General features: G+C 42.7%; 1 protein-coding gene across 1 annotated transcript; it reads right to left on the reverse strand.

Moving 5' to 3' along the window:
• Positions 1–1,547: 1,547 nt before the first annotated feature.
• Positions 1,548–18,617, reverse strand: EDARADD (EDAR associated via death domain). The gene is made up of 6 exons (XM_077345456.1): positions 18,466–18,617; positions 12,847–12,899; positions 10,548–10,587; positions 9,555–9,643; positions 4,351–4,396; positions 1,548–2,712 (listed from the first exon to the last, which is right to left on the reverse strand). Exons 1-6 carry the CDS (start codon positions 18,494–18,496, stop codon positions 2,336–2,338), a joined length of 636 nt encoding a protein of 211 aa, XP_077201571.1. The 5' UTR covers positions 18,497–18,617; the 3' UTR covers positions 1,548–2,335.
• Between the last annotated feature and the right edge of the window lie 123 nt (positions 18,618–18,740).

Consider the following 18,740-nt stretch of genomic DNA (forward strand, 5'->3'; position numbering starts at 1 on the left):
AGCTAAAAGGGACCCTTGGGGTTAATTTAATCCATCCCCCTGCACAATGCAGGAAATTCTCAACTACCTCTCACATTTCCCCAGTGATCCTTGCTTTATGCCCAAAGGGTGGCCCAAAAAAAAAAAAAAAAAAACCCTACAGGATCACTGGCCAATGTGGCCTGAAAGAAAAATTGTTCCTCACCACAAAGTGACAATCAGCATTACCTTGGGCATCTAAGAAAGAGGCCACTTGAGCCAAGCACTGGTTCATCCCTTCCTAGCCTTCTTCTCATGATTTCTCAAAATTAATAGTGGTCACAGAATGGCCATCTAATCTCTGTCAGATGGCCATCTAGTCTCTGCTTTAAAATTACCAAAAGAACAGCCTATCAGTTCCTGGAGACGCCTACTCCACTGAGGAACTGGTCTAATTGTAAAAAATGTAATATTGTTGATGTTTTTTATTGGAAGTTTTCTGCTCAATAGTTTCATAGCATAGCTAGAATCCCATCATTTGAAGTTTTTTGCTGTTCATCATTCTCTCTGAACTACTGATAGGTGAGCATACTTAGACTGGTTGTCCTGTCTTTCAAATTAGAGACTACATTCATTGACACAAAGAGAAATCATCTAGTGAATACACAAGCTAAAAACAACGTGGTTTTCAGTAAAGTTTGAACAGTATGCTTCAGTAATAAGCATGATCACCTCATTAAGCCCTATTGAATTGAATTAATAAACAACACTGGAGCCTTGGGGGGGAGGGGGCCTTTATTCTTTGAAACACTGACCTTGAACTTAGCTCTGTGCTCATATTCATGGGGTTATGACACACATCACAGTATCCTGTGATTCATGATGCAGGTAGCTGTATATCCCAACATACTGTATGTTGCCATTTGAATTTATGTTATTCTATAAGGTAAATCAAACAACAGCATGTGATTTTTTTCATTGCCACTCTGACCACCATTGAGTTTTGCACACTATAGGCACATTACTGTGCCTTGCTACATAAACCAATGCACATTTTATACTGTGTTAAAAGTTAATTTCACAAACAGATTTCAGCAGTACCACTAAAGATTATTTAAGATGGTTCTCATTACTATGATTATAATGCTGTTAAGACAAGTGCTCTGTAACAGCTTGCTCTAATGCAAAATGTCTCAGAAAGCATGTTTCAACGTATCTTCTAATTGCCACAGGGAATGTGCAATTTCAATTAGGGTAATCATTCTTAAAATCATTCTTATTTTTTATTTTTATAATATATTTAATTTTAATCACCCACACTAGATCAAACCACTTTAATTCAAAGTAGCCAAAAGATCTTAATGGGAGAGAGACTGGCAAACTGGGATATTCTGAAACAAAGATGGGTCTTAAAAAATTCTTTGATGGCTAAATATGATTTTTCGTTCACAATGCAGGATTTTGCACTTGCAAGGCACTTCTTTATGCTGCACAAATTAACAAAACCTAATTTATGTTATGTTCTTTGAACTGATTTCTCCAGGTAGAATATTCAAGCATTAAATGAATCCAAACATTCCTAAAAAGTATCAGATTTAATTTTTATTAAGCATGTCAGAACGTGAAAGGTCTGCATAATATCTGGTAATTAGACAATAGCAAAAGAACAGGCAGCCTTCAAGGGAAGGTATTTATTGATCAGAAGCTTCAAAAGCAGAGTGAAACTAACAGTCCAGGAATAAGGTAATGAAACTGAAGCTGTGCTGCTATTGAAGAAAGGAAAAGAGCTTTGAGGTACTACTACACTGATAATTCAGAAGTACATGACTCATTTCACACAGTATCTGTATCTACAAATGAAACCACTCAGGGATATCCAGAATGCTGTTCTGGCCTGCTTTCTTTTCTCTCTAACATGCGGTGGCAGCCTAGGAAGGAGCAGAATAGCTTTTACTTAATGATTGACATGAACCAACCGATTGCAAATAATTGGACAGCCCTTTAACAAGAAGCCCTAACTCTGGTGCCCCTCCTCACTTTAATTCACCTCTGAGTACAAGCAGTACAGGCATTAACAGTATGAAGATTTACATAACAACTTAAGGTTTAAATAAAAGCCCAAACAGCATTCTGTGATTTTCATTTTCCTCTGGCTGCATTGAAAAAAAAATGAGCATCAAACATTATATTGAAGGTTGGTTCACATTTCAAGGCTGTCATTTTCATTACAAAGACTAAGCACACAAAGATATTTTAAACATTTTATGCTTGAGGCTCATTTCCCCAATAAAGGAAATATACACCAGTAAACCAAGCCTTTCCACTCTCTCATTTTTTCACCACAAAAATATTATGGATTAGACATTTCCCCTTTGGTTTATAAGTTATTATGATAGGTTCCATTGCTTCTTTTTGGCCATTCTGTCTCCACCCACTTCAGTAGCATTTTTTCAACATCAGCTCTTCGGTATAATTTACATAGATCAATTAGCTGCTCCACAGTCCTGTCACTGTTCCGTAGCAAAAATTCCAAGGTGGGACTTTGTTGCTTCTGTTCCAGGAAGCACAATTCATCATAGGTCATTCCCCATTTGTTTGCAAAGTTTCTCCAGTTTTTCACCGTGGGGTGGGATGGATCCAACTTTATCCTCATCATATACAACAAGTCCTCATCATTGAGCAAATCACTGATGATTGGTTGGTGAGATGTACATATGGAGCAGGTGCCATTTTCTGTGTATGATTTCTTCAGCACTAGAATTACAGTTATATTGAGGAGTTATTGTTTTGTTTCCTGTCACATAAAGCTGAGTGTTCGCAGTGTTAGAGAGCTATTCTGACTTTTTCTGATACAGAACTTTTTCTCATGCTTTATACAGAAAGACCCCAGGACCTTCTGTTGAGCCAGATCATTAATTCATCTAGACCAGTATTGTCTGCTATAGCTAACAGGGGATCACCAAGTTCTCTAGAAACAGCCTTTCCCAATTCTCTTACCTGACATTATTTTAATTGGGGATGTCAGGTATGGAATTTGGGATATCATGCATGCAAAACTTGTGCTCTGTTGCTGAGATATAGCCCACAGAAATAAGCAAAGCCTGATCCCACACTTCAGTGATCACAGGATACTTTTTTGAGCAGCTCTTGAAACTAAATGTTTGTGATGAAATAATGTCCAAGTTATCCATGTAATGCTTCCAGGAAAATTCCAGGAATAGAATCCATGTAATGCTTCCAGGAAAATTTCAGGTACAGAATCATAAATTCCTGTTCATGGATTCATCCCCAAACAAGGAATGTGGACAAGCAATGCCATGCTTATTTTCAGCATGTATCTATTTGTTCATTTATGTCCTTCATTTATACCCAACTTTTCTTCCCAATAGGAACCCAAAGTGGCTTACAACATTTTCCCCCTTCTCCATTCTATCCTCACAACAACCATCTAAAGTAGATTAGTCTATGAATGTATGGCTCACCCAAAGTCACCTAGTAAACTTCCATGGTAATGTGTGGATTCAAACCGGAATTCTCCATATCCCAGTCTAATATTATTAACTACTCAACCATGATGGTTCATAGAATCCATCTCAGGAATTACCCAATGTAGCTATACTTTGCAGTTCAATATAACACTCTGACAGTTCTAATGACCAGCTGGACAATAAAGCAGGATGTGATACATAGTACTAAGGCAATGTATTTCCTGTAATAATGACCAAAGGCCCATACTTTACCTGAAACTGCTTGCATTTTTTGCAGGCATCACTGCCACTCAAAAATATTTCATGAATCTTTGATGACACTCTCATAAAATGTGTGTTCTTGAACATAAACAGCAGGACTTGTTTTCTTCCATGTGACTTTCCGCTTCTGCAGTAGTTCCATGTCTCAAACCACAAATGTTACCTCTACAAAAGAGCTGCTTTGGGGTTTATTCTTTAAACAGAGGACAGTCTCTGTGTAAGGCTGATCTTTGCTGCAAATTACTTTTCCTATCCCATCTTAAAAGAGAGAACAAGCTCTGGGTAAGGCTGATCTTTGTTGCAAATTATTCATTCCATACTTTCCCAGTGCTTCTTCCTGCTTAGGTTCATGGGATGTGTAACTCTCTTTGCCTCTAGTGAAAGGCTGGTAAAAATGAAAATTTCTATAAAATTCCCCAGTAATTGAGTAAGATTTGAGAGTGTTCCCATTCCAAACACCCATCGACTCTCTATGTGATAATGAATGCTGCCAAATGTGCAGGTGCTAAAGCACCTAAAATCCTGATAAACTGAAATTGCAAATGAATCATCAATGCAAGTGGATGGGGTACACAGCTTAAGAGAAAATGGACATTGCAGCCAGAATCAGTTATTTTGTAAGGATCATAGTATCACTAATTACCTGTAAGTGATTCACCAGTACTACCTTGGCTATCATCATCTTCAGCCTGTAAACAAAAGTAATACTGCATTAAAATAATGTTAAAAAAATAACCTGAATTAATATCAACTCCCAAAGCTGCTGCTGCTGCTGCTGCTGCTGCTGGAGGAAGAGGAGGAGGAAGAAGAGTTGGTTCTTATATGCCGCTTTTCCCTACCCGAAGGAGTCTCAAATTGGCTTACGTCACCTTCTCTTTCCTCTCCCCACAACAGACACCCTGTGAGGTGGGTGAGGGGCTGGGAGAACCCTGATATCACTGCCCGGTCAGAACAGCTTTATCAGTGCTGTGGTGAGCCCAAGGTCACCCAGCGGGTTGCATGTGGGGGAGTGCAGAATCAAACCCAGCTTGCCAGATTAGAAGTCTGCACTCCTAACCACTACACCAAACTGGCTCCCCTGAGGCTCAGAAGAGCTAAATGTGGTGAGACCAGGAGGGTGTTTTTTGTTTTTGTTTTTTTGTGGGGGGGAGGGTACCAATCAGTTGCTGCCTTTGCTGTTGTCAAGAAGCTATAAGCTCCATGGAAACACCTTTTATTATAGCTTCAAATGTAAAAGTACAAGGGATTTTCCCTGTACACTGTTGCAGTCAATTACAGTTGGCTTTTTTATAATGTCATTCATCTCAAAGTGCTACAGAACACTCTGGAGGAGATCATAAATGGTATGTGCAAACACAGGTAAACTATGCAGTTATATAATACATTGTAACCAGACACTTTTACTTACCTACTCTTAATACACTAGCAAATCTGTTCCAAATAAACTACAAAAATTTATGTAGCAAGGTGCAGTGTCTAGTCTGTATTCTGAGGACAAGAGTTCTAGAAGAAGAAATGAGGAGAAATTCATCCACCTTAATTTCAATTTAGATCCAGTATTCACCAGTAGACAGTAGGGCAAGCCAGGTCTCCTGTGAGAGACCTCCTGCCCTGGAAATCTCCCCCCCCCCCCAATTCCCCACCACTACTTAGCAAGGCAATAGAAAATTGTAGAGGGGTTGGGACTAATTGGCATCACACCAAAGACACAATGTCACTTCTGTTATGTCCCAGAAACAGTAACGTGGTAAAATGCGTAGAATTCATCTAGACTTTGAGGTGAGTCCTAAAACATCACAGCAATGCAATGACATCAATTTTGATTCACGACAGAACAGAAGTGATGTCATAGCCTTGGCATGATATTGATCAGGCAGGTCCCCACCTCTCAATATGCCAATCAGTGCCAGGACTATACAGGCAATCCTAATTCTCAGTGATTTCATAATGGCAACTAAGGGCCAAATTAAATGAAAAAATTTAATGAGTCAGATCTGGGTGTCTCTGACCCAGCTCAAATTTTCCACAGTCATGGCAGCTGTGGGGAACTAATTGCCAAACTGCTGATGAGGCCCAATTTGGGACCATGACACAGGAAGGAGGAGAGGCTTCACCTTCTCCCAGCCAAAGAATAATACCCTGGGGGTGTTATTTGTGTTCTATTTGGGAAGCTGCACATGCACTAAATACTGTACATACACCCCCCCCCTTGGGTGGGACTATTTGAGATCCAGAAAATGGCAAAGGGGAAGGATGAAGCCCTGACTCCCCCCATGTTGTGATTCTGATCTGTTATTTCACAGATGCCATCTAGCTGTGGGGAATATATATTGGATCAGGGGAACTCAGATATGAAATGCTGAAAATGTCTAATTTGGGCCAAAAACCATTCTTATTTCTGGTGTTTAATTAAAGCCTCAGTAATAATGCTGGGAGCGATCGAGGGCAAAAGAAGAAGGGGACGACAGAGAATGATGTGGCTGGATGGAGTCACTGAAGCAGTCAGTGCGAACTTAAATGGACTCTGGGGAATGGTAGAGGACAGGAAGGCCTGGAGGATCATTGTCCATGGGGTCGCGATGGATCAGACACGACTTCACAACTAACAACAATAAATAAATTTTAAACAGAAAGTTTACTTCTATTTATTTTAACAGTCTCTTCTTTTCCACACTTTCCAGCTGTAAAAGCTGTACTAATGTAGTATCGTTAAGAGCCATTTATATTTTAATAGTATAGTATTATTACATTACAGTTGATCCTAATAAAGGCATTATGTTGTTGCTAATTCTGCACAGAACTCAGAAACTATGCAGCTACAATTCGAAACTACCTTATGCTGACTCAGATCACTAACAATAGCTACCCAGGTTCTTTTGAATACTTGCCACTTGAAGATATGATTAATTGAATGTGGGATCATATGTGTGCAAAGAAAAATGCTTTATAGCAAAGAAAAATGCTTTATAGGAATAGCCATTCTTCCCTAAAAACTGCTCTGTTGGATCAGTCCAAGGATTTTAGTTTTCTATAAGTAGCTATCAAGATGCCTGTGAAAAGCTACAAACCTGGCCAACAAACAAATTCTTCCTCAGGAGCCATGAACTCAAGGTTATCCCACTAGATAAACATCTTCCTCCTTTCTGGCATAGCATCAAAGTTCTATCCTGTGCCACAAGAATGAAGCCTCAGGAAAAGATCCCATTTTAGATGAGGAGTTGCCTGTGCATCATCTAAATACAATTTCCCCTAGTTTTCCCAAGTAACATGTTTGCTGGTGCAATCTGTTTAACAAACATGGTTTCCAAAATGTATCTTTGTTCATGCTCCATATGAACCTGCTTGAATGGTCTTCAAATTATATCAGTGAGACCAATAAATGGGAAGAATAAACCTGAACCTGTATCCTATTTGCTGGATAGGGATTCAGAACAAATTGTAAAAAAACCTTGTTTGGCTTCATAGTCTTGTACTAAATGCTGATTAATACTGAAAATCATTCTCTTTAAATTGATGGCAGCCACCTTTTCTCACAAGCACGCCACTAGTGGAGTCCAAAGTAAGTGCCTCTGTATACTCATGCAAATATGCAGTGAACACATGCACATGCACTATGTCTCAAGGTAGTTTTGCTTCTAGGAAACAGAAGCCAAGAAGCAGGCAGCCATGCAGTGCTGGGGAGATAGGCAAGAATAGCCTGGCTTCTGTCAAGGTATGTAACAAATACCTGCTGCACATGACACTTGTGGCAACTGCACAGCATGTTGGCTACCCAAGCATGAAAAAATATGTTTAAACAGCCCCGTGGCGTGACGCGGCATCGGACTGAATAAAAGAGTAAGGGCTGTCTGGGAGGAGTTAGGGCGGGCTCTGTCCGGGATAAAAACTTGGAGGGGCCCTCCGAGTGTCCATCCCGGCCCAAGCAGCCAATGGGGAGCCGCGCGAAGCCTAAAAGCCGTTGCTTTACCCGGCCAGGGAATCACCGCATAGACTGGACTGCCAGGCGATGCGGTGAGTCCTCTGGGGGGCTGCGCTGCCTTCTCCCGGCCGCTGGAGCTCCAGAGAGCCGCCAGTGGGGAGGGGGCCGCGCCGCCTTCTTTCGTCTTCGGGGAGGGTGGGGGGGCGAGAGAACGCCGTTTTGGGCTTCGGGGAGGGGGGGGGCGGTAGCCGGCCTTCTTTCGCCCCCAGGAGCGGCCTCGCTGCGGTGAGGCTGCTCCCGGGGCCGAGATAAGACCGGCTCCTAGCGCCCATTTTATTAAAAAATAAAATGGGCTTTATTTCTAGTAGTTTAATAAAGATAAAGATTTGCTGTGTATGACATACAAATACTTTTCAAACATCAGTTTTACAGATGCCCATTCTGTAGTACACTAACAAATGTGTGTACTTTAGAAGTAATTTTAACTAGTCATTTAACAAGATTCTTAGTGCCAGCTTGTCATAGTGGTTAGGAGCAGCCACTAATCTGGCAAGCCAGGTTTGATTCCCCACTCCTCCACATGCAGCCATCTGGGTGACCTTGGGCTTGTCACAGCTCTGATAGTGCTGCTCTCATACAGCAATAACATTAAGGCTCTCTCAGCCCCACCTATATTACAGGGTGCCTGTTGTGGGGAGAGGAAAGGAATGGCAAGATCAGACAAAACTACAAATTTGTCTTGCATATGATGCAAGACAAGAAAAACCAGTATACCCTAAGGCAAAATATGGCTTCTAAATACAGTGAAGCATTTGAATGAGGAAATATATTTCACTATTGGGGAAGGAAGCAGAATTCCAGTTTTGCCTTGACCAAGCGATTTCCTTCCTTTAAAATCCTACCTCCTGATATGACAATTTTGAGCCTGGGAGAGTCATCCTTAGCATGGCTTAGCAGGGCTGCTCAGAATCTTACCTCCAGTTTGGTGTAGTGGTCGGGAGTGCGGACTTCTAATTTGGCATTCCAGGTTCGATTCTGCACTCCCCCACATGCAACGATCTGGGTGACCTTGGGCTCACCACAGCACTGATAAAACTGTTCTGACTGAGCAGTGATATCAGCGCTCTCTCAGGCTCACCCATCCCACAGGGTGTCTGTTGTGGGGAGAGGAATGGGAAGGCGACTGTAAGCCACTTTGAGCCTCCTTCGGGTAGGGAAAAGCGGCATATAAGAACCAACTCTTCTTCTTATTATTATTATTATTCAGGTCTATTCAATGGAACTTACTCCAAGGAAAGTGTTTTTAGGATTACCCTAGATTCAAGTGGGTAGCCGTGTTGGTCAGAAGCAGCAGAACAAATTTAGAATCCAGTGGTACCTTTAAGACCAACTTAAAACTTTGTTGATCTTGAAGGTGCCACTGGACTCTAAATTTGTTTTTAGGATTACCCTGTTAGCGTAGTAGTAATCTGGTTCTCCATTAGCATCTTCCTCCCCTGACAGAAATTGCAAAGACAGCAACCAGAGCTAGAACACCTCCCTGGCCCAAGACAGTTTTTACGGCAATATTTTCTCCTTTTTATATCCATCAGCCAACCTTGCCCACAGAAAAATCACTCAATACCTATCCACATAAGGTTGACAACTTTTAAACTGGTCACTCTAGCTGTTCCATTAATATCAGCTTGCTTTGTAAGCAGTCCTTAATTGACGCTTTTTAACTACATGTCACGAAAAGCTTCAGCTGTTGATTTCCACTCATTAAAATTCTGTTAAAGGGAAATAACTTTTTCTCTCTGTCCAGTTAGCAACCTTAGTGGTAATTCTCAAATTAGACTAAGAGAAAGCGTACTAAAAATGTATGTGATATCTTAAGTTTGATGTATCAAAGCTCTTCTAAAATTACACATTTACATTGTTTTCTTTACCTGTTGTATCAGGCCTGAATTGGATGTTAGGCTTCTAATGTTAATGGATGCTATTTCCAATGTCACTTTTTCGGTTTGGTATTCCTCATCTAAAAGACAAAAATTCTATCATATTCTGTGTTCTTGGAAAAAGACATTGTGGTCTAAAATTTAGCTAAATGGTCATGCCCATTCAAGCTGTGTGTCAGGCAAGAAGAGTGGTGGTATGAAGTTAGACAGTTTTTCATACATAACACTCACGACAGGGCAAACATTAATGACTGCACAGAGTTCCAGATATTTGACAATGAAAATGAGACTATTCTGGGGACAAAATCTCAACTGAAATCGTAAATGAAGGCCTGTGGATGTGCATAATGAACAAGAAGTCAGTGTGGAATAGGGGTTAGTGTTAGACCAGGAAATAGCAAGACCTGGCTTGTTTTAGATCCCAACTTTCTCTCCAGACCAGCCCAAGCACAAGTAGAAATAATTTCTGCATACACATGAAGGAAATGATGACTTTCACTTCAGTTTCATCAATTTGCAGTGCTTCTTTTTTTGGTAAATGCATTTATTGAAGGGGGTTTAAGGGGAAATCTTTTCTGTCATACATTATTATAATATATAAGGTATTGTGTATAAAATACAATAGTTTTTACTTCTGTTGGAGTACAATTATATTCAACATTTTAGGTTTCAATATTTGTAACTAATCTATTTTGCAAATACATCATTAGTTCCATCATGACTATATATTCAATATTCATTTTGTGGTGCTTCTTGAGACGTGCAAAGGGCTGCAGACAAGAAGAGGAACCTGATATCTGCACAGTGTTTTGCATGCAACCATTTGGACCTTGGCCAATTAGCTTGTCAAAACAGAACTTTTCCATAGTAGAATGCAGAGAAATACAACATATACCACCATTAAAATTATTCTCCTATCTGTACTACATATTTCAAGCATGCAAATGGACAAATATGATAGCCATTGTCATTTTCTGCACTTACCTTTTGGTGACCTTGTATCTTGAACAGGATATTTTTCTGCCTGTCCAAAAACATAAATAAACTTTATTTTTATATCCTGCTCTTCCTACAGAGGTCAGGGCAGGTAACAGAACAATAATATACAAACAGGAAAAACATAAAAATTTTAAAACATTTCCATTTTCCCCAAACAAATTTGCAGTCAAATTGAGGGGTGTGTGTGTTGTTTCGGAGTTTCCAGAGTGGTCTTTCTCAGTTCCCAGCAGCAAGGACAGCATTTCTTGTTGATCTTTCCCGGCCTCCACCATATGCCTTGTGTCTTACAGGCCCTGCAGAACTGATTAAGAGCCTTGGTGCCTTTTGGCAGAGCATTCAGCCAGGCTGGGGCCAAGGCCAAAAAGATCCCGGCCCTGGTTGATCCTTTGGGCCGGGGGTCCTAAACAGATTTTAATTCGTTGAATTTAACACTCTGGAGAATATAAAGAAATAGATGGTTACGTAGATACACCTATTCCCAGACCATTTAGGGCTATGAAAAATATCAACACCTTAAGTTTGATCCGGTCTCCAATCTGGAGTCAATACGGCTGGCAAATACTGGTGTCATGTATGCCCTCCATTGGTTCCCTGTAAGGACCCGTGCTGCCGTATTTTGGACCAGTTAGAGTTTCCAGAGCAGTCTCAGGGGAAGCCCTGCATAGAGCAAGTTGCAGAAATCTAATGTAGGGGTGATCATTGCATGGATCACCATGGCTAGATCTGAGGCTGATAGATAGGGAGTCAGCTCTTTTGCTTGGTGTAGATGAAAAAAATACCAGGTGAGCGATATTCATGATTTGGGCCTCCATGGAAAGGAAGTTATCCAGTCTCACACCCAAGCTCTTGACAGTAGACACCAGCATTAATCGGGCTCCATCAAGGGCTGGGAGAAGTATCACCTGTCTCTCCAAGTGCTGACCCAGTCAGTGAGCCTCTATCTCTGCTGGGTTCAACTTCCTCCGACTCTGCTTAAGCCAGCTGGCTATGTCCTTCGGACATTTGGCCAGATGGTCTGGAGGGGTTGATGGATGGCTGTCCATTAATGTAAATAGCTGGGTATCATCAGAGAACTGGTGTACTGGTGACAACCCAGCCTGAAACTTCAAATGAACTGGGGAGTGGGAAATCAAACCCAGTTCTCCAGATTGGAAGTCGCTGCTCTTAACCACTAAACCAAATTGGCTCTCAAAAAAGGGGAGATGGATGTCTACATCATTTGCAGCAATGAATTACTCATATATATTATATATAAATCACTGAATACAATACAGCACAGAGATTTGATGTGAAATTAATGGGCTGTTAGATCTTTCTACAAGAATTCTACATGCATCTTGATTAAATATTTGAAGTGCAGTAATAAAACCTAAGTTTCTGAAATATATATATAACCACCTACCTTCCCCACAAAATCTTATTGATAGAGATATTAGCATGCCTCACACATAACACCACCATTGTAGTCTATCGTTATGGGAATGGGTTTCAAGCATCCTCAGATTCTTACACTCCAACCTCTCACTACAGAAGGCCATTGCTTCCTTTATTGAATTAATTCATTGCATGCTGATTTAGTCACTTTAGTGAATATCATCACTGGGTGATGATCAGGCTAAGCAAGTCCTCAAGCAAAAAACAGAAGATACTGAAAGGCAAATAGACATGGCAAATGCTCCAGCTTTTCTCTCATTGCCAGCTACAAGATAAACATTAAAACCAGCTGCCTATCTCTCATCAATTGACATCAATAAACATAGAACACTAGCAAGGTGCTTTGCCATGCTCACAGCATTTCTGAAGGGCAAATATAAAAGAACTCCAGCCTCAGAGAGATTGTGCAGCTGCCCATTCAGGGGGCTGGAAACAATGGGACACATCTTCCACTGCCCTTCGCTTCCACAGCCCTCAATAAGCTTATCCAGCCATTTATGGACAAGAAGCCATACCAAACAGAAGGAGATGGGTCCAAAGAATTACTCAAGGAAGAAAGCCTCAAGTTTACTTCCAGTTAGTGAAATTATATGCCCATACGATTCAAGCCCACCAGAATGATAAACACTTAAAACCACTATCACCACATTCTTTTAGCTAATTTCATTGAAAATTTTACATTTTTATATTGTCAAAAAGTTTTAAAGTTTTATCTGCATTCTCATCTGTGACCGTATGAATAAACTTGACTTGAATACCATCAAGATAATTGCCAGATGGTCACCTACCTAATTTTAACCAATTACAACCAGCCATTGAATACATTGCAATAATTAAAAAATTTACCTACCTCTTCCAAAGTGCTGGGGTCTGTATCTTCCACTGGTTCTTTTGCTGCAAGATCTGCTCAAGACAAATGAAGGATTTAAATTGGATGCTGCCAGGGCACAAAAAATACATTTGCCATAGCTCTTCACAGGGATGCTTATAACTTCCATAAACTGTAACTGTGCACTTATTTATTTATTACATTTATATACTACACTCCCCTAAGTCTCAGGGCGGTCCACATAGAACGTAACAGAACAATACATCAAACTCACTGATTATAATGAATGAAAAGTAACAGTAATAGCAACAATAAACAGAGAAAATAACATTAAAATAGTGAACAATCTAACAGGCTCATGGTTGGTCCGATCTATCACATGAGTTCAAGGGAGGGAAGATCGGAGCCCAATAGATGTTATTAAGTTTTGGTTGACCTCAACCAAATGCCTTGTGGAGGAGCTCCATTTTGCAGGCCCTACAGAACTGTTTTAGTTCTGTTGGGGCTCTGATCTCCTCTGGGAGCTTGTTCTACCAGGTGGGGGGCAGAACAGAGAAGGCTCTGGTCCTGTTTGAGGTCAAGCAGACTTCCTTGGGGACAGGGATCACTAGCCAGTTGGAGGTGGCAGAGCACAGAGCTCTTTGAGGGGCATAGGCAGAGAGGCAGTCTTTCAAGTACAGTGGGGGCAGACCACATATGGCCTTGAAGGTAATTACCAAGATCTTAAACCTGATCTAGAATTCAACTGATAACCAGTGCAGTTGTTGGAGGGATGGGCTGGATGTAGGACCTCCATGATGTTGCTGTGAAGACTTTGGCCACCACATTCTGGACCAGTTGCAAAGTTAAGGGTAGGCCTGTATAGAGTGAGTTGTATAAGTCTAGCTTGGAGGTGACCATCGCATGGATCAATGGGTCTAGGTGTTCCAGGGCCAAGTAGGGCACTAGTAGTTTGGCTTGGTGAAGGTGGTAGAAGGCCAGCTGTGCTACTCTTCTGACCTGGGCCTCCCTATCTATCTATCTATCTATCTATCTATCTATCTATCTATCTATCTATCTATCTATCTATCTATCTATCTATCTATCTATCTATCTATCTATCTATCTATCTATCTATCTATCTATCTATCTATCTATCTATCTATCTATCTATCTATCTATCTATTTGATTTCTATACTGCCCTTCCATATGGCTCATGGAGAGGGAAGCATCCAGGATCACACCCAGGTTCCTGGTGGAGTGAGCCACTGATAGCTGCACACTGTCCAGGTTGGGCAGATGCGCTTCCTTGCTTGGACTCTTTCTGCCCAGCCACAGGACCTCCATCTTTGAAGGACTGAGTTTCAGATTACTCTGCTTGATCCACCTCATCACTGCTTCCAGGCAGCTGGCTAATGCTTTTGGAGAAGAATCGGGGTCATCATCCATCAAGAGGAAGAGGAAGAGCTGGGTGTCATCTGCATATTGGTGACAACCCAGCCTGAACTTCCACATGAATATGTTAAATAGGAATGGAGAGAGGACTGCTCCTTGCGGAATTCTGCATGTGAGTTGGTGGCAGCTTGAGGATCTCTCCCCAAATGCTACCTGCTGTTTGTGACCCCGGAAAAAGGAGATCAGCCATTAAAGAGCTGTCCTCTGAATTCCAGCATCAGTGAGGCGGTGAGCTAGAAGCTCATGGTCAACTGTGTCAAACGCTGCCAACAGGTCTAATAATACAAGCAGTGCCAACCCACCTCAGTCCAAATAGTGATGGAGGTTGTCTGTCGGGGAGACTAGCACTGTTTCTACCCCATGGCCAGGTCACAAACCTGACTGGGATGAGTCTAGGGCTGAAGCTTCTTCCAGGAATGCTGATTTTTGGTCCACAACAGCCCTTTCAACCATTTTTCACAGGAATGCTAGGTGTGAAATGAGTTGATAGTTGTTGGGCTCTCGTGGGTCCAGATATTTTTTTCAGTAGCGGACAAACCACTGCTTCTTTTAGCCCCTCTGGGAATTCTCACATTTCAAGGGAGAGGTTCATTATCTACTGGAGGAGGCCCTTTATTCTTATATTTGGTGTTTTTATTAGCCATGATGGGCAGGGGTCTAGTGGGCATGTGTTTGGTCTCACTGCTGTAAGCACCCTGCCCACTTCAGTCAGCATGAATCATCTGAAGTTACTCTGTTCTCTCCAAAGACAGAAAAGGGGCCTCTAGTTCACTTTCTGTATCTAAGGTTGGAGGGAGGTCGCAGCAGAGTGTCATGATTCTGTCTGCAAAATGACCCGCAAAGGCCTCACAACTCATATCCAATTGGCTATTGTTTTGCTGTCTTTCTTCTAGGGCAGTTAGAGATTGAACTATCCTTAAAAATTGTGCTGGCTGTGAGTTAGCACACATGATGCTAGTCGAGTAAAAGTTGTGTTTCACTGACTTCACCATCCTTCATCTGCATTCTATAAGATGTTCTTGAGGCTTCATCATGAGTCTTCCTCCAAACTCACTCTAATCATTGAGTTCACGTTTCTTCTTGCAAAGCTCCTCAGTATACCTGCTTGAGACAGGGGCAGGAAGGACATCGGGGAGCCAACATTGGTGGCCAACATTCTGCCATGCCAGCCAGTGACCTGACCATTTAAAGAAGTGCACGGAGGCACTGGGTCCTGCAGAGCAGTAGTCCCCAACCTTTTTACGATTGAGGACCACCGCTAGGGGTGGGGAAGAGCCAGCGGCCCGGGCACCACGCATGCATGTTTTCACCAGCAGGGGGCGCTAACATGCATGCACAGAGCTAACACACATGCACATTTTCGCCAGCAGGGGGTGCTAACGCGCAAGCACATTTGTGTCCCCCAGCATGCCGGCAGCTGTGCCTGTCTCCTCCCCCCCCAGCGCAGCAAGAAGCTAGCCGGGCCATGAGCTTCTTGCTGCAGGGGAAGGGGGAGAGGTACCGGGCTACGAACCGGGGGTTGATGACCCCCACTGCAGAGCATTATGGAATCTAATTGGATCCATAAGTCTCCAGAGGTGAGCTAAAATCTGCTCGATGCCCAACTGAGGAGGGAGTGGTAGAATTAGCTAAGCCTTCGGGGCATAGTAGTCTGACCAGGCACGGCATTTGCTGTTACCAGATCCATGTTCAAACCTGTGCTGAAAATGAAATCCAGGATGTGGCCTGCCTGATGGGTAGAGCCAACAACAAATTGTGAGAGCCCTAGTATCACCATGGCTGACACGAGGTCCAATCCATTTCTAGAAGATGGTAGCTCAGCATAGACATTAAAGCCCCCCAGAACTAACAGTCTGGGGGGACTGTAGTGTCCAGGCCGCCATCACCTTTGGATATAATAGAGGGATGGGGGAACCCTCTTTGAGAACCCCTAGACGTGGACCCCTTGGACCAATCATTTTGAAATTTGGAGGGGAATCAGGGAAAAGCCTCCCAGAGCTACCCTGAAAGGCTGGAGGCTGTACCTCATACCCTCACCCCCCAGGCCCTGGGAAAAGTGGGAATGCCGATATTCCCATATAGTCTATGGCGCCACTGATTTCCATGGGCACCAAAGCTGAAGTGGCCGGATCGGGCCCTTCGTGCACAAACCTACTCATGATCCCATAAGGAGTGGCATTCGAAAGCACTATGCATCTATGTTTCTATGCATAGGCATTGCAACTGAGAAATATGATTTTTAAAAAATTAGTAGGCATTGCGGTGACCTTTAAACTACGTCATAATATGGAGGAAGGGGATTGGTTCCCTGAATTGATTGACAGATGGAAGCACAACACATATAAAGCGTGTTGCTCTCTTCCACGTCTTCCAGCAACAGGTAAGGAGAGTAAGATGCACAGAAAGAAGGCAGACAAAGGGAAGACAGCAAAAAGGTGAGGAAGGCCAGGAGAGCACGGTATTATGTCGTGCTTTCCCATTCCACAGGTGTTATGCTATTTTTACTAATGTGCAGAAATGCTCCAAGTGATGTGTGATTTTACAGTGGATTTTGGTGAAGTCCATGAAAAAAATGTATGGGTCTCTGCAGTATTCTGTGCTCTGGTTTGGATCCATTATTTTATGGTGCAGTCCATGGTCAATTATGTACTATGTGATTTTACAGTCTCTTTTGGCAGAGTTCATCTGACCCATTTTATATACATTTCTGTGCCACTTTGATATATTAAAGCACTTGGTCTGTGTTTCCTATGGTGCAGTTCATGGATATCTGTATAGTATGTAATTTTATTAAGGATGTCAGTAGACTGCATGGCTGTTTCCACATAGGTTTGCCCCTGCTTCAGTGCTGCTTCCCCACATCATTGTGTTGCATTCATGCCCATCTCAGAATTTCTCCAGCTTTTATCTAATCTTTCCCAAACCTTCTCTGCTGGGTAAATATAATAGCAAACCCTGGATGGGTGAGAAGTGGATGAGAAGTTACTTTCCCAGTCAATGCAGTGGCCATGTCCCCCCACCACTAGTGGAAGGGAGGCTTTAAATAAACAACTGAATACTGATAGAAATTGGATCTACATGAACTCAGAGAGCCAATTTCGATTTCCACCCCTTAATAATTGTTTTTGGGTATCCTCATGTATGAAATGAGATATATTTTCACACATTTGCACAGGGTTCCTAACTTTAATTTACAGAGGGTTTTGTTTTCATTTCCATTATTAAAATATTCCCCAGAGAATATCAAAATAAGAATTCTATTTAAATAAATATAAATTCTCCCATAATTCTGTCTTTGCCGTGCAAGTAATGTCCTGATTGTTATAACAAACTTAAGCTGGGAATTCTTTTAAAGTAATCCAGTTATTAGACTACAAAAGGAGGTGTCACTGGAATCATGTCTAAAACCTGCAGCTTCATATTATGAGTTGCTGCTGCTGTTGTTTGTTTTTTTTTAACTGGATGTTAGTCATCCCTGCACAGTTACATTCTTTTCATGTAATTTAAAAAGGCTCTGTAGCCAAATTACTCTGAAGACGGGTAGAAATTTGTTCTTGTCCAAGGCCATAGGGAGGAATTCACAATTTTTGAATCAGGCTACTTTCCACAGCAACTTTGGTGTACTTCAGAGGGATGCTGCAGGGCTTAATTTTCTCACTGACTGAGTGAATGATTCATTAAGCGCTTTGAGATCCTCAAGGGTGAGGTGAAACAAAAAGGTGTTTTTTTTTTTTATCCTCTTCCCATACCCGAGTTATGGGGTGGAAGGCTCCGGCTTGCACAGAACGGTGTGTGTGTGTAAGGGCGGGGGGTGTTTTTGTTTTGTTCTGTAGCACACAGGTCCCCAATGGCTTGGAAGGCTAGCTCTCGCCTCTCAGCCCTCTGAAGCGCGAGCAGGACTGGGCAGCTGCCAGGAAGAGCGCAGTGCTAGAGAAGGACTCGGGCTATGGCTGCCTCCGCCTCTTGCCTCGAAGCAGGCACCAAGACTGGCCCGCAACGGGGTGGGGGAGGATCAGTGTCCACCCAGCGGGTCCGCCCGCCCGTCAACACCTATGGACAATCCAGAATCCCGCCTTCCCACAGCCCTGCCCAGCCCCACGCGCCGGGAGCTTCCTTCGCCCAGCCACAAAGACACAGCGCCACTCGCCCGCCACGCGCAGGCACGCGCCTGGCGCAAAAAAGAAAAGAAAAAGGGCGGATTTTACCTTCAGATAGAGTTTCTCCAGGAGAAGCCATCGGCAAGGGGGAGGAGGGGGCACTGAGACGAGCCAAGGGCAGCGGGAGAGTTTGGCGCTCCTGATTCTGCAGTCCGGCAAACTCCGTCCCCCAATCCCAGTCGCCTCGGCACCCTCCTCGGCGGCTTACCTCTTCACTTCCTGGTTTGGCATTGATCACAGCCCCTACTCTCTCCCTCCCGGTGGGGAAGAGCCTCCAGAGGGAGCGGAAGCTGCAGGTAAAGCCTGAACCAAGAAGGGAAGAC

Source organism: Paroedura picta, chromosome 1, assembly GCF_049243985.1.
Source record: "Paroedura picta isolate Pp20150507F chromosome 1, Ppicta_v3.0, whole genome shotgun sequence".
Classification (NCBI taxonomy): Eukaryota; Metazoa; Chordata; class Lepidosauria; order Squamata; family Gekkonidae; genus Paroedura; species Paroedura picta.